Source organism: Pocillopora damicornis, chromosome 10 (genome assembly GCF_964200805.1).
Source record: "Pocillopora damicornis chromosome 10, jaPocDami1.2, whole genome shotgun sequence".
Lineage (NCBI taxonomy): Eukaryota > Metazoa > Cnidaria > Anthozoa > Scleractinia > Pocilloporidae > Pocillopora > Pocillopora damicornis.
The window spans coordinates 4450880-4464725 of record NC_142679.1 but is presented as its reverse complement, the minus strand read 5'-3'; the positions used below and the strand labels follow the sequence as shown (position 1 = coordinate 4464725).

General features: G+C 37.2%; 4 protein-coding genes across 4 annotated transcripts; 1 reads left to right on the top strand and 3 right to left on the bottom strand.

The window, feature by feature from the left end:
- Positions 1-21: 21 nt before the first annotated feature.
- On the bottom strand, positions 22-4872 carry LOC113669228 (uncharacterized protein C16orf52 homolog A-like). The gene is made up of 3 exons (XM_089184986.1): positions 4669-4872; positions 2949-3161; positions 22-2478 (listed from the first exon to the last, which is right to left on the bottom strand). The coding sequence occupies exons 1-3, from the start codon at positions 4769-4771 to the stop codon at positions 2288-2290; spliced, it is 507 nt and encodes a 168-aa protein (XP_089041112.1). The 5' UTR covers positions 4772-4872; the 3' UTR covers positions 22-2287.
- Positions 4873-5078: 206 nt separating this feature from the next.
- On the top strand, positions 5079-7391 carry LOC113669273 (G patch domain and ankyrin repeat-containing protein 1 homolog). Its single transcript, XM_027185274.2, has 2 exons — positions 5079-6092; positions 6875-7391. Exons 1-2 carry the CDS (start codon positions 5228-5230, stop codon positions 7144-7146), a joined length of 1137 nt encoding a protein of 378 aa, XP_027041075.2. The 5' UTR covers positions 5079-5227; the 3' UTR covers positions 7147-7391.
- On the bottom strand, positions 7149-10695 carry LOC113669272 (decapping and exoribonuclease protein). Its single transcript, XM_027185273.2, has 3 exons — positions 10212-10695; positions 9132-9504; positions 7149-8217 (listed from the first exon to the last, which is right to left on the bottom strand). Exons 1-3 carry the CDS (start codon positions 10601-10603, stop codon positions 7774-7776), a joined length of 1209 nt encoding a protein of 402 aa, XP_027041074.2. The 5' UTR covers positions 10604-10695; the 3' UTR covers positions 7149-7773.
- Positions 10696-11333: 638 nt separating this feature from the next.
- Positions 11334-12584, bottom strand: LOC113669202 (uncharacterized). Its single transcript, XM_027185203.2, has one exon. It carries the CDS (start codon positions 12556-12558, stop codon positions 11404-11406), a length of 1155 nt encoding a protein of 384 aa, XP_027041004.2. The 5' UTR covers positions 12559-12584; the 3' UTR covers positions 11334-11403.
- Positions 12585-13846: the final 1262 nt, after the last annotated feature.

Genomic DNA, 13846 nt, shown 5'->3' with positions numbered 1-13846 from the left:
GCACACATTTGGACACAGGTATGGGAGATTGGTGACAGCTTTATTTTAAACTCATCTCAAGATTTCTGGTTTACCACCAGTTCTAATATTTTTACCATATTTGCTTTTACTAGCCTGTGTTTCATTTCCTTTCATTGAAAGTATAACCAGGTATACAATGCAACACAACTTTCTATTAAAAATACAATTTAATTGAAATCTGCAGTTAAAAGCGTCCCTATAAATAAAGAAAAAATATACACAGAGATAACTTAGACAAGCTGATATACCTAATTGCCTACCAATTTTTCAATATCCTCTTAGTTGGCTTAAATGTGGCTTGAAAGGAAAACTGACTTTTTTCCATTAATGGGTGACATTAACTGCATGGGTGACATTAATGCAATTTCACTTTATCAGAAAAATTTCAATTCTTAGGTAGAAGAATTAAACTGACAACAACCCTTCCCTGCAAGGTTATATCACATTGCAGATGCACTTAATCTGAAGTTTGAACTGAAGTGTTGTAAAAGTAAGAAAATGTTTTGCATGTGACACAATAATGTTACAAATCAACCTATCTCATTAAAATTAGTAACACTATTTACAAAGTTACAATACCTAGATTCAAAAGCCCATGCATAAGATAAATACTTTTCAATGTAAATAATAGCTTCCCTTCATAGGATCACATGCATGTACAACACAATGAAACTTGTATAAAGGGAACCTCAAATTAAGGAAACACCCTGTATATAATGGTAATTAAACTGAGTGGAGGGCAAATTCAATATCAAACGAGCAAGCAGCACAGGTTTGATTTGAAATCACAAGTACGATTTCAGACCAAATTTGCACAACACAAAGTTCAATTACTTCTTTATTACATCCAATTTGAAATAGGAAAATTCAGTGGCTAAAATATAGAACTTTTTACTCCTTACAAATGCTACTGATCCAGTACTGAATTGGTTTGTAAAATGTTGTTAAAGTTGTATTTCATTTTCCTGCAATTTGAGTGGTACCTTGAAAAAGCATTGAAATGTGTTTGGTTCCTGAGTTTTAGTGAAGCTTTCTCATTGGCTGAGGAAAAGATGTCATTAAGAGCAAAAAATGGTGCTATTTGTGAATAAATCTGATGAGAGCAAATCAGATTGCAAGGAATTGCAATGATTTCAAGATGGATGTAATAAAAAGGACACACTAGCCATTTTGTCTAAACAAGGCTACATCCAACAAACACATTGAGCTGTTGATAAGTATGGTTGATGCCAAACCAAACTGAAACATCCTCACTCTTACTATTACTCAGTTTAGTGTAACAAGGTTTCCATGGTTGATTCCTTAATAGGAGTTTCCCTGAAAATCTAAAATTAGAACTATGTATGCTGACCTCTCAAGACAGTACCAGCTGTGAAAACTTTACATTCATAGTTGAGTTCAATGTACATGTATATGTTCTTGAACTAGTAATAGTGAAACTTTTGTTTCATTTACTATCACTACAGAGCATGAGGTTCATTTACTTGTTGCTACTGTATTACTTTCCAGCTGTTAAGTAAAAGTAAGTCAACAGTGAATTTGGCAAAATTAAATAAATAATACTCTAAAAATAAAATTGAAGAATGTTTTTTGCATGTTTAGACATACTGGGTGACTATCTGTGTTGCCCTATAAGGTTCAACTTTTGTTTTGAAAATTCATCAGAAACAACACCAACATTTTCCTGAGATGGCCTTATATTTCAGCACTACTGAAAAGTTTTCACACTTTAACTCCCAGAGGTGATTCACATGTAACTTCTCCCTATAATATCCATACACTATCCAGCAAACAGGTAATGAGAATACTCAAACTTATCAGCACTACTCAAGAGTTTTATAAGTAAACCCTTTAACTCCCAGAGGTCATAAACATGTACCAGTAACTTCTCTCGATAATGTCCATAAATTATCCAGCAAACAGATACTGAGAATACTCAAGCTTAGCAGGTAGATATTGTCATCTTGATCTTACATCAAATTCTTATAAATAATTTACAAAGAAAATTGCAGCGACTAGAGGAGAGAATTAACAATCAGATTCTGGGAGTTAAAGGATTAAGAAAGCCTGTCTTATCTAAATTGTTAAAGTAAATTTATTTTTTAAAAAAATTACTTTTAAAGGCAAAAGTGCAGAATAACAACAGATGGCCATGTGCAGTTACCCTTAATATCTTTAAATGTATGGCCTCTTTTACTCCAATATTGTGTATTGTTGAGCAATTTGTTGGCATATTTCTCACCCAAAATGTAATATTTTTTCTTCATTACCTAAACAAGAGTGGACAAACTTTGAATATAAAAAGTTCAGAAGCAATTGTGAAAACTATACAAAATATATAAAGGAAAAATGAAGGTCCAACGTGTGTTCCTTGTGGTAACTTGTATGGTTTTCCACCAATCTCTGGCATTTGAAATCCCATTGGGAATGTGAGGGCTGCCAGACAGAACACTATCACTACAAAATGAAAAGGAACATGTTAATGAAGAAATTTCTAACATTAAGCATCTAATTTCTCCCCACAGTATTCCCCTTGAATCAAACAACAAACAGTATGGAGAACTTACATACTGATGTTAGAGTGTAAAGGGTAAATACACATCATGACAGTCTGTAATATTTCTACTGCACAAGTGGCAAATAAACTATAACAGACTGGTACCTTTTACTATGAATGATGTGTAGCAGTAGGGTAAATTAACAAGAGCAAATGGAGAAGTTTGTTATAATCATTTGAAGAAAATACGTTCACAGTGGTAAAAAGATCAACTAATTAAAAAAAAAACTCTTCCAGTCATTTGTACCTTGGCATACATACAAGCAAAATGAAACTTAACTTGTCAAATCAAAGATTATTCTTCAACTTCTAGCATACACCTACAATGTTCAGAAATTCATGTTGTAATCTTCAAATCTTTAATACTTACTTCCAAGAAAAACAATCCACTTGGCTGCATCCACAATGGAAGGTTTCCAGGGAGACACCAGTAGCAAAAAGCAAGTGAGTGTCAGAGCTACCACACCCAAAATCATAAACAATAGAGTAGCCAGCCACTCTTGGGGTAAATCAGGGGTAACACACACCTCTGGTTGCCCCTCTGATTTCTGACACATGACAGTCAACCCCAGTCTAACAGAACCTTATTGGAACAAAAGAGAAGATTGAAGAGTTAGAACATATTCTGAAAATAGAACAATCAATTCTATACTGTTGTTTGTTTGTTTTTTTTTTAAACCCAGCGATGAACCAAAGCAAACACCAACTCTTTTAAACAAGAGTTTGCATAAGTATTTTTATGTTGGAAGATCCTAACCCTTAACCTCCCACTAAGTGATTAACAAGTATCTTTCCCCCCTTACAATATCCATGCAATACCCAGCAAACAGGCAATGAGAATACTCAAATGTCTTGGTTAGAAGTTGTTACCTCGATCTAACACCAAATTCTCATAACTAATTTACAAGGAAATGTGTAGCAGCTAGAGGGGAGAATTAATAATAAGATCTTGGGAGTTAAAGGGTTAAAAGTGATAAAGAAAAATGCTAATATACATTAATAAGCGCCATAATTGCACAGGTAAACATATACAATATTAAAATGTGCCGCGTTTTCTTTCAATCAATTTGGCTAGTATAATAACCACTTGGAAAGTTGGGAAAACACTCCAAAACTTTGTATATATCAACCGCCTTTGGCTTGTGATAACAAAGTTTTCTAGTATTCTCCCAACATCCCACATGGGTAATTAGGCCAGTAAACCAACAGAAAGTCTATTGCTAAAAAAGAACATAGTAAGGGTTGGTCATTTGAAGAAAGTTTAGCCATTGTTTAACAAAACTGCATCCTACACAATCCTAAATTTAGCGGAAGCTTTTATCTGAACATTTATTCATCTACAATAAGTGAATAATGTCAAGTGGGCTGAAAGCTAATAGAAGAAGGACATTTATTTAATTAAATAAACGCCTCTTAGAGAGAAAGCTTGAGGCCCACAGATTGCGTAAAACCATGGTTTAGGTAAGACCTTGTGTAAATGACTGGTCCTCAATGTCTCTCATATTCAAACTTCAGTTTTTTTTTTCCCTTCAATCTGCATTGTTTTAATTTCAAATATTTAATTAAATTAACACAAACATTAATTTTCTACAATTCAGTATCAAATTATGCCAGCCTTGTCTGTACAAGGCAATTTTAATCCTATTGGCATTTTAATGGTAAACTCCCAAGAATGGCTTCATATTAAACATGACAGTTGAAGTGAATTTGATTCAAATGGTCACATACAATTATTTGCGAGAAAAGAATCTCCAGGTCTTGAGCATAAAAACTACAGCTACGTATTTTCTAAATTGTTTTGTCCGTTGATTTCTCTTTCCACACACTATATCTAGTTTCACACGCTGTCGACACGTTTCCTATTGTACTCCTCTATGCTCACAATACATATCAACCCACTTGCAAAGGTTTCTTTCCTCAATATACGGTTACTAGGCAGATTTTCCTTTTTTCGCAAAGGTATCAATTCGGAAATCAACGTTGTAACTTTGTACATAAATTTAACGAAATCTCTCCGCAAATAGATCTCCAACCCCATAATCACCGCTTTACAATAAATTCAGGTTTTAATCTAATGTATTGCGACTTACCCGCAAACTCCATCACTACCCACTCAGGAGTTGCCAATGACGCTATGGCGAAGACATCGGCCGCAAAACATAAAAATCCTCCAACAATTACAAATTTATCCATGATCTGGGCGTACTATAAGCGCAAATATTTCCTCGAATACACTCCAAGAAAGATCTAATCGCGGCCGAAGACACGGCGTAAACAGTGACGTTCTACTACAGTCAATCGAAATGGTCGAATCAATCTTCTGGAATATTAAATGATTCGGTTGGATTTCGGCGCATTTTCACTCCAAAGGCCATCTACGGTATTTATGACTGTTCCTCTATCTTTCAGCTTTGGAGAAATGTCCTATAGTTGTCTAACTTTGTTCGAAGTTACAGCATTTGAATGCAATCAACTTGCTAACGCAAAACCCCAAAGATGTTTGGAGACCTGAGTGCGACATGGGAACCAGTAGTTTGACGTTCGTGTGACGTCAGATAAGATGGCGGACGCTTACAAGGAAACGCTACTTGTTTGAAGAGTAACAAAACTTTTGTTTTTCGCCCTTGTAGTGAAGAGAAATTAGCGTAAATGATGATTAATTCGCCATATATTTTACAGAGGTTTGTTTCAGCGAAAGAAACTGAAGAATTCACATCCTACTCGAAGGGAAAAACAATTCACGAACATGGCAGTATGTCTGGAGAGGAAGCGAGAACGTTTTATGAAGTTGTTCTTTCTTCATCCAATTCTGATGCAGGAAGTGTTTTAGCGTCAGAGGATAACAAAACGGAAAAGAATAATTCAGGTCAAAAGGGAAATGGGTCATTGGCAAAATCAACGAACTCAAAACCAACTGAAAAGGATTTGAAATCCAAAAAGAATAGTGGTCACTCCAGATCCATACCTACTAAATTTCGTTCTACTTCTGATCACAGACTAGTAAACGATTTCTTAAAAAATGCTCAAGAGGGAAATTTAAGACGAGTTCAAGAACTGCTTTCCAATAATAGCGTAGACATAAATGTATGTGACCAATTTTCATGGACAGGATTGATGTGTGCATCTCACAATGGGCAGATTCACATTGTCAAATATTTACTTGAGAGCGGAGCTTTGTGGAGATCTTATGAAGACTCACAAGGAAGAACAGCTTTCGACCTTGCAAAACTTGCAGGACACTATGACATAGCAGAACTTCTCAGATCTTACAGTGGTCAGCCTAAATGCCAACGCATAAAATCCTCTTATGAAGAGCATTCTGCTATCACAGCACAAACCAAATTTTGGTGCTCTGTATGCGAGCAAGAGTTTACAGATCTGAAGGGTACACATGAAGGTTCAACTGTGCATTTGTTTAATATACAACGCAAGCCTCAAAAAACATTCTATTATATTCCAGAAGGCAATGTAGGGTATCAATTGATGCTAAAGTCTGGCTGGAATGAAGATCGAGGTAAACTTAATTCTCACGTTTTCTTTAAATCCACAGTACTAGTTTCATACTGAATTAAGGGCAGGAAGTACTGCCATTTCCCCTTCTAAACTGCCAGGAAATTTGTTTATGGCAAAACTCATCGAGGAAATTATGCTAACATAAACACAACTTAGAACACATACCTGTGTTACTGTGGCAACTTGACAAGTAGCATTGCTCCAAGAAAGACGTTTTTGAAAGTTGCCATTTAGCACACCACCACCAGAAATTCAAATTTTGTCACAATTGCTTATTAAAGGAAAATGATGAACAATTTATATTATTGCATGCCAATGGTAGCAGCTCCACTGCTGCACACACATTTTAAGATTGGTGATCATTTCCTTTGTTCTTGTGACCCTTGATGTTTGATTCCAGGGTGATCTTGTCAGGAGAAATTAGAAGCTAATCATTCTCAGGGATCAAAGGATTAAAATTATGAAGATTTTCTTTATTCTCTGACAACAAAAAGAGCTGTAGCATGGAGAACTGTCCATGAGAAATAGACACAGGTCTAGTCACTTCATGCTACAGAAATCAGTGATAAGCAACAATAGTTACAGCTCAAAAATATTTAATCTTATAGTCAATTTTTGGATCAATATCAGTATCTGGGCATCTTCCCACCTACCCTCCCCTAACCCAACATTAACCCTACCTTGTTATCAATAGACTGTTGTTGGGTTAGGGAAGGGGTAGGTGGGCAGTTGCCCAGATACTGATATTGATCCCAATTTTTTTTAAAATTCTGTTTATCACAGGTTTAGGCCCAGCTGGTGTTGGAAGAAAATACCCAGTGAAAACAGTTCTCAAGAGAGATCGATTAGGATTTGGTAATAAGGGATGTCAACCAGCAAGAGTGACACACTTTGGTCCACATGATCACAGTTCTGTGAAGAGGAGAAAATCAATCACCGAGAAGGAAAAGAACAGAGGAACAATGAAAAAGACTTGTAGGAGGGAAAGGGTGGCTAAAGAGAAGAAGGAAAAGAATTGGGAAAGAAATATGAGGATATACATGAACACTGAATAAAATTTATCATCGAAAGCTTTTATTGTGGTAATGATAGGGAACAAATTGGCAATGTTAACAGCTATTCTTTATATAAAATACTGAGAAGATCAATACCATATAACTACAATAAGAATATAAATAATCTAACTCAACTTTACTATGTTACAATGACTAGTTTTTTCATATTTAAATAATGGTTACCTTATTTAAAACTAAACAGAATAACTGGATGGTTAAAAACAATTTCATTTGTTCTGAGTACACTCCTTTGTTTGTGATTGATAACTATTTGTACTTTGTGAACTACAAACACCTTGTATGCCCCCCCCCCTTTTATTGTAAAGCCCTCTCTCCCTTTAAGAAATTCAGGTTTTTAATAAGCCTACCTCTCCCCCTGTTTTGAAATTCAGGTTTCTCATAAGCCCCCTCTCCCCTGTTTTGAAGTTCAAGTTTTTGACAAGGCCCCTTCCCCTCCCCCTGTTTTGAAATTTAGGGCCCAGTTGCATAAAGGGCAGATAATGCTATCCAACAAATAAATCTCTATCCAGTGTATCAGCGACTACAAAATGTATGCTGCACATGATAATGATCCTAAAAAGAAGAATAAAGAAGCTCTGTAGTAAAATGGGAAAATTTCAACTGTAGCTATGGAGAGGCAGTATTTGTGAAAGTTTTCAAATACCAGTCTGGCAAGACACAGTGCAATTCATCAGACTTCTCTGTAACTGTCACTTCTTCAAATGGCTCTCTCCAGGAGAACATGTACATCACCCTTGGTCCACTTTTTATAACCACTGTCTTCACCCAGTCAAGAAATCTGTCCAGAAAGTTCAAACAAATGGAAGAATCCCAGAGATCCTCCTCATCTCGTGCAAGTCTAGGTATGGCCAGAGTGTTGTATGTTTGCAATTCTTTCACATGGCCACTGTGATCCCTGTAGCCACAAATGATTTTTGGCACACCAGCCAAATAAGACTGTGCCCACCACTTGAGCAGTTTGAAGCGTTTGAAGGTGTAGTGGTGGTGGTGGTTGTGAGGTTTCAAGGAGGTTTTCAATTCTATATAATTTGCTGGGGCTTCTTCATTATCCTACAAGAAAACATGGAATTTAAATTTTAAGCTGTGATGTAATTATTAACCCTTTAACCCCTAAGAATGATTAGTAGCTAATTTCTTCTTACAATATCATCCCCGAGGAATAAAGGAAATGATCACCAACTAAAGAAGCTCTCGATTGTTAAACAAATTCTCCTTGTCAGCACCTTGGGAAATGTGTAGAGAAAAGTATGGAGAATATGAATAGCTATGTTAGGGTGTAAAGGGTTGATCAGATTCCTTTGCAAGAATGAAGAACCCACTAAAATTTGCCTCCCTCCTAACATGTGGCTTCATAGTTAAGTTAGTAATGGCACCCAACTGGTATCTGGGAGGCACAGATTCCCTTTCTGTCAAAGCCTTAATTTTTTTTCAGGCTTCCTCTCAGTAATTTTTCAAATTGGAGCTTACTCGCAAAGATCATTTCTTTACAGAATCTGAAAGTCTGAGGTTCGGTTCCTCATGGGTACTCAGATTTTTTTCTTTGTCCCATGCTTGTAAAAAGACAGAAAAAACATCTTTCTCTATTTCTTTACTTGGTTGTATGTTACACAACTAAGATATCATCGACAGGATTGTTATTAGAATCCAGTAGGCAGTGGAAACCTGCTGGCTGTCAGACCATTTAGTCCCCTGAGCTACTTGGTGAATTGTGAGCAAAGACAGAAAATAAGTATTTTTGAACTGATTTCAACATAAAAGTCTGGCTAAACAGAATTACTCAAATATGCCCCAGAATGCTGCAATTCATGTTTTAGAGGGTTTCAATTTTTTCCAGCAGAGTAAGCCTCCCCAACCCCTCCAGGAGGGTGTGTTACAAACATGCTTACTGAGAAAGCACACTGAGTTCAGATCATGCATTTCGTACTAACATTTTCACAAAAACCCTGCACTAAAACAAAATATACCTTGGTGCAGCAGTCCACTTCAGCACCAAAAACCAATGAGTGTTTATTAAGCCTAGCCCTGATTACAGTGACAAATTCCTCACTATCATTAATAGCATGGCTTTCCTTGGCTTTTTCCTCATTTTTATTATGATGACTTTTGTCTACCAGGGATGTAACATAGCTTTCAAAGTTATGACCCCAGTAGCACATCTCTTTATGTCTTTCTTCCATATTCTCCCTCTTGTCCTTGTTTTCCTCAGTTTCTATCTCCATAATGTAGATTGTTCCATTGTGTAGCACAGCTGCCATTTGCCAAGATTCTCTTGTTTCATAGGGTGTGCACATTATCTTTGTCAAGAGCCCCCTCCATGTTATGAAATCTGTGTGTAAGCTGAAAAAATAGGAAGATGTTTTTTATCTGATGCCCTAGATACCAAACTTTTCACTGGAAAAAATATATTTTGAATCATGACCAAAACAAGTTCCTTGAATGAAAGTCTGAGGTCTGAAAATGCAAAATTGTTGTATTCCAAAAGAAATTTGATTCACAAATCATCCAGTGATCAGAAAAAAATTGCCTTACACTATGATAATTTATCATATAATTTGAGGGTTAATGAAGCAAGCTAGGTCAATTTGCTTTTGACAAATTCTTTGTAATTACAATATTTGGTAAATTAACACCCAAAGCCAAGTCAGTAGTAAAGTTTGGCTTCTTGGTGACATTAAATACTCCGCTTTTTATCTACACCCACCCCCCTGAGGAATCCTAAAGGTCAGTTTTCTTTTGGCACCAGTAAGAAAATAAAATCCTCTTGTGGAAAAAGTGTAGACCCCCTTGCAAAAAAAAAAAAAACCGTCGTACCTGGCTACTTAGAGTGGTGCGATTTCCGCATATCTCCAAATTTCATTACACATAAAGTTCTTGGACAAATGGCGAAAACAATAGGTTACCTCTGGGAATACCTATTCGGTTTACAATAGCACAAGGCTGTGTAGGAATCTTAGCCTACTTGGAGGTTCAGACGGGAGAGAAAAACGTCTTCTTTGCAGATTTCCTAGGGAGACACTTGTTTGTTAAAATATAAATAATCTCACCTGGAGAGTTGAGTTTTACCTTCTGGAGGAGTCTCGCTCGTGGGACTTTGAACGATTTCAAACTTCTCGTGGTGACATTGTACCCACTGCAACAAGTTTTCCAACCCTTCTTTTACATCTTCGTTCCGTTTCACAAAGTCTTTATACCCAGCCCTGAGGTCGAAGTTTATATCACGCGGAGGACTAAAATACCTCAATTGTCTCTTATCATCGTGAAACCTTCTATGATCGTCTAAAGAGAAATGCCCCACTTCGATTGGTTGTCGATAAAAAGGAAGTCTTCCTCGAAAAGCTTCCACAGGTTGGACTGCAAAGCTTTTCTGTGTTACAGAGCTATCTTTTCGAGTTTTCTTTGATGCTGCAGCCTCAGATACATCCGAACGACGTTTCATGTTGGACTGTTATTTAGAGTAAATTGAAAGCGCCTTTAAAGCGTCTTTCGGTTTCATTCGTCCACCATGTTGGAACACGGTGCGAATAGAATTCTGGTCTATCAAGATAGTTTGACTGTTCCGTTGTGTAAGCCTTTATTGAATGTCCCCGATTTCTGTCCGTAACTGATACTTCTCAGATTATATTCCAATAGTTCGTATGGAATGGTTCACGACTTTAGCTCAAATATTCCTTCAAATAACATAGCATTAAAAGAAAAAAAGCAGTTTGATTGTGCAAAGGCCCACCCAGGCCTCAGCTGGCAGATTTAGCAAAGGCTGTACTGCACTTTGAATGGAGCCTATTAACAGGCTCCTGGCTGTGGCAAGAATCAGCTCCCTCAATTCAAGTTCTACTGACATGCGCATTCAGGAAAAATTTCAGAACTTAAAAGACTCATCAAAATTAGGTTGGGAATGGTGATGGTACTGACCTCAAGTAAGTGATCATTGGATCATGAAAGCACTGACTCCATACTGTTCTCTCTTCATTTTGTGGGGCCGGATGGAAAGGAGAATTTGTTTACTTCTCTAGTTGGTGATCAGTTTCTTCATCCACACGATCTTAATGTTTGATTCAGGGGTGACATTGTAAGGAGAACTAGATGTCAGTCACTCTTAGGGGTTAAAGGATTGAAAGGTCCTATTTTTCATTTTTAAGTAGCACTTTTAAAAATCAAAGGACAAGAACTTTGGTAGTTGACCTTAATAGGGAATCTTTTATTGTGTAGAATATAACAGTAACTTTTTTTTGAAAATTTTTAACTGTTCCCTTCAATGTCATCATCTGAAGAAGAATCGTATGCAGAAATAAGTGAGATGCTTCCTAGTTCATCCTTCTTTTCCATAATTGTCTCATTCCCTGGATGTTTTGAATGTGACAGTTCATTTGTTCTGTTAAGTGACACCTGCTGTTTTGACCACTGAATAAGATCTGAAAGTGTCTTTGGTGGTGATTTACTCACTGTATTGTATCCTGATCCTTGATTAGTCTCAGTCAAGTGAGCTGCATGTACATCATACTTCATATCTGTGCCAGTGTTTGGCTCATAGTACTGATAATCTGTATCTGGATAGTAACCAATTGCCTCTCCACTCTCTTTAAGGTCATGATCAATGTTACGGCGTTTCTGTGGGAAAGAGTTATCCTTAACATTATCATGATGTGGAAGTCTGAGCGGTCCATCATAGTCTTGCAATATCGCAGAAGCAAGTCTCTCTTTGCTGTTCTCTATTTTACGCTTCTTAACCCACGGGTTTGGGTCTTCCGTGGCCCACCGTATATTCAAAATCTCTTTATTATCGAGAGCTTGACTTTGCATGGCCTCTTTGGCAAATTCGGCGTTAGAGCGGTTTTTGTAGCGAACAAACGCGACACCTTTTGACTGTAACACCCTAACGTTATCGATCTCTCCCCACTCTTTGAAGTGTCTATAAACAATCGATTGGAGGTCGGAAGTTACCGATATTCCACCGACATAAAGGGTCTTAGCAGTTTGTTCATCCGCAGAAAACGAACCAACACCACTCTGGTCGTCTCGTACATGTTCGTGTCTTTCTCTACCGAAGCAGTCTTTTGTGGTGTCCAAAGTTGATTCAAATCCATCCGACGGTAAATTATGGATCCAGGAACACTCATATCCTAACGGACAACATCCTCTCGAAAATTTTAAGCAAATATATGTCCCATCCCACTGTCTTGAACTGCCTTTTGTGGTTCCACTGTCCTCTGTGATACTGCATCGAGTGGTAGCTGGAATCTTCTCGCGAAAATGACCTCTTTCTCCAACATTCTTATTATACCAAATGTTGTATGTCTTTCCGGGAAAATTTTCAGATCTCTGAGGACCAACCGGCTTAGAAATTTGCTTCCTTGCATTTCGCCTGCTTGCATGTGAATTTGCTGCCGCCGCCATCTTGATTCCATCCGTGAAAGGACTGGGACTAAATCTCGTACCAGACCTCTTACGCATTTTTTTCAAAATGGCCGATTTGAACATGTTGTGAGGTCGAGGGAAGGAAATTCTGAAAAAACTCGAAAAGAGAACACTTGAGAAAACCTCATGAGCAGTTTAAGATCAAAGGTAGGAACAGTAATCCAAATTTGGCATAGTTAAGACAGTTTTGATCCAATGAGCAATAGAACTGTCTTTTTCTGGGTTTTGAAAGAAAAGGATGTTTCTTGTTTAAATTAAAAAAAGAACGTTTCTAACTTGATGGTGACAAGCGAACTAAAAATGGGACAAAGAATTGAAACCCAGTAGTAACCCTTACCCTGTACTGAACCAGAACAACGCAGACTTGCACCGTTTCCTGAACTTCAGATTCCCTTCTTAACCCCTTACACCCTAACGTCATTATGCATGCTTTCCATACTATTCTCTATACAGTTCCTAAGTTGCTGATAAGGAGAATATGTTTAACAATCAAGAGCTTCTTTAGTTGGTGATCATTTCCTTTACTCTCACGACCTTAGTGTTTGATTTAAGGGTGATATTGTCAAGAGAAAAAACAATTAGATGCTAGTCACTCTAATGGGTCAAAGGATCAAAGTAACATCATAGATATGGATTGGATCAAGGGATCTCCTGGATTGGGAAATCATGCTGTAAATTGTCTTTGCAATGCCTCTCATCAGTATGTTTTTCTTGGCACCATTACACCAGGTGTTGTCTTGCTACCGGTCACTTCACAGGACTCGGCTTAAAGTTTTCAGAGATGACAGTTTTGCTTTAGAGGCTGGGAAACAGAGGATAAGAACTGAATTTCTAAAGCACAAAAATGAGACAGATCCAGCAAAAATTGCTGAACTTATTCAAATGGCAGAGGGTGCAGAGAAGGTCCTGAGGTGTAATATTGTGCAAGGCATACAAACTGACAACGGAACATTCCGTCTCAGAATTACTGAGGACACTGAACTTCAAAACAATGCCCCACGTCCATGCAAAAAAAAAAAGTGAAGGTGCTCATGGATACACTCGCATGCAGGGTTGGTATTAATCAATATGAAGTTGGAATCACATCATAGTTGTGTTTGATGAGTCTAACTTGGCTTGATGTGGAAGATCTCTGTCCAAGTTGTTGTAGAACTTGTTTTTGAAATAAGCAACTCATTTTTTTTTAAAACATCCTTAAAATTTGACCTCTCACTCCTCACCACAGACTGAATGTTGCCTAGATTGGTATTTACAATAATTTGGTTTA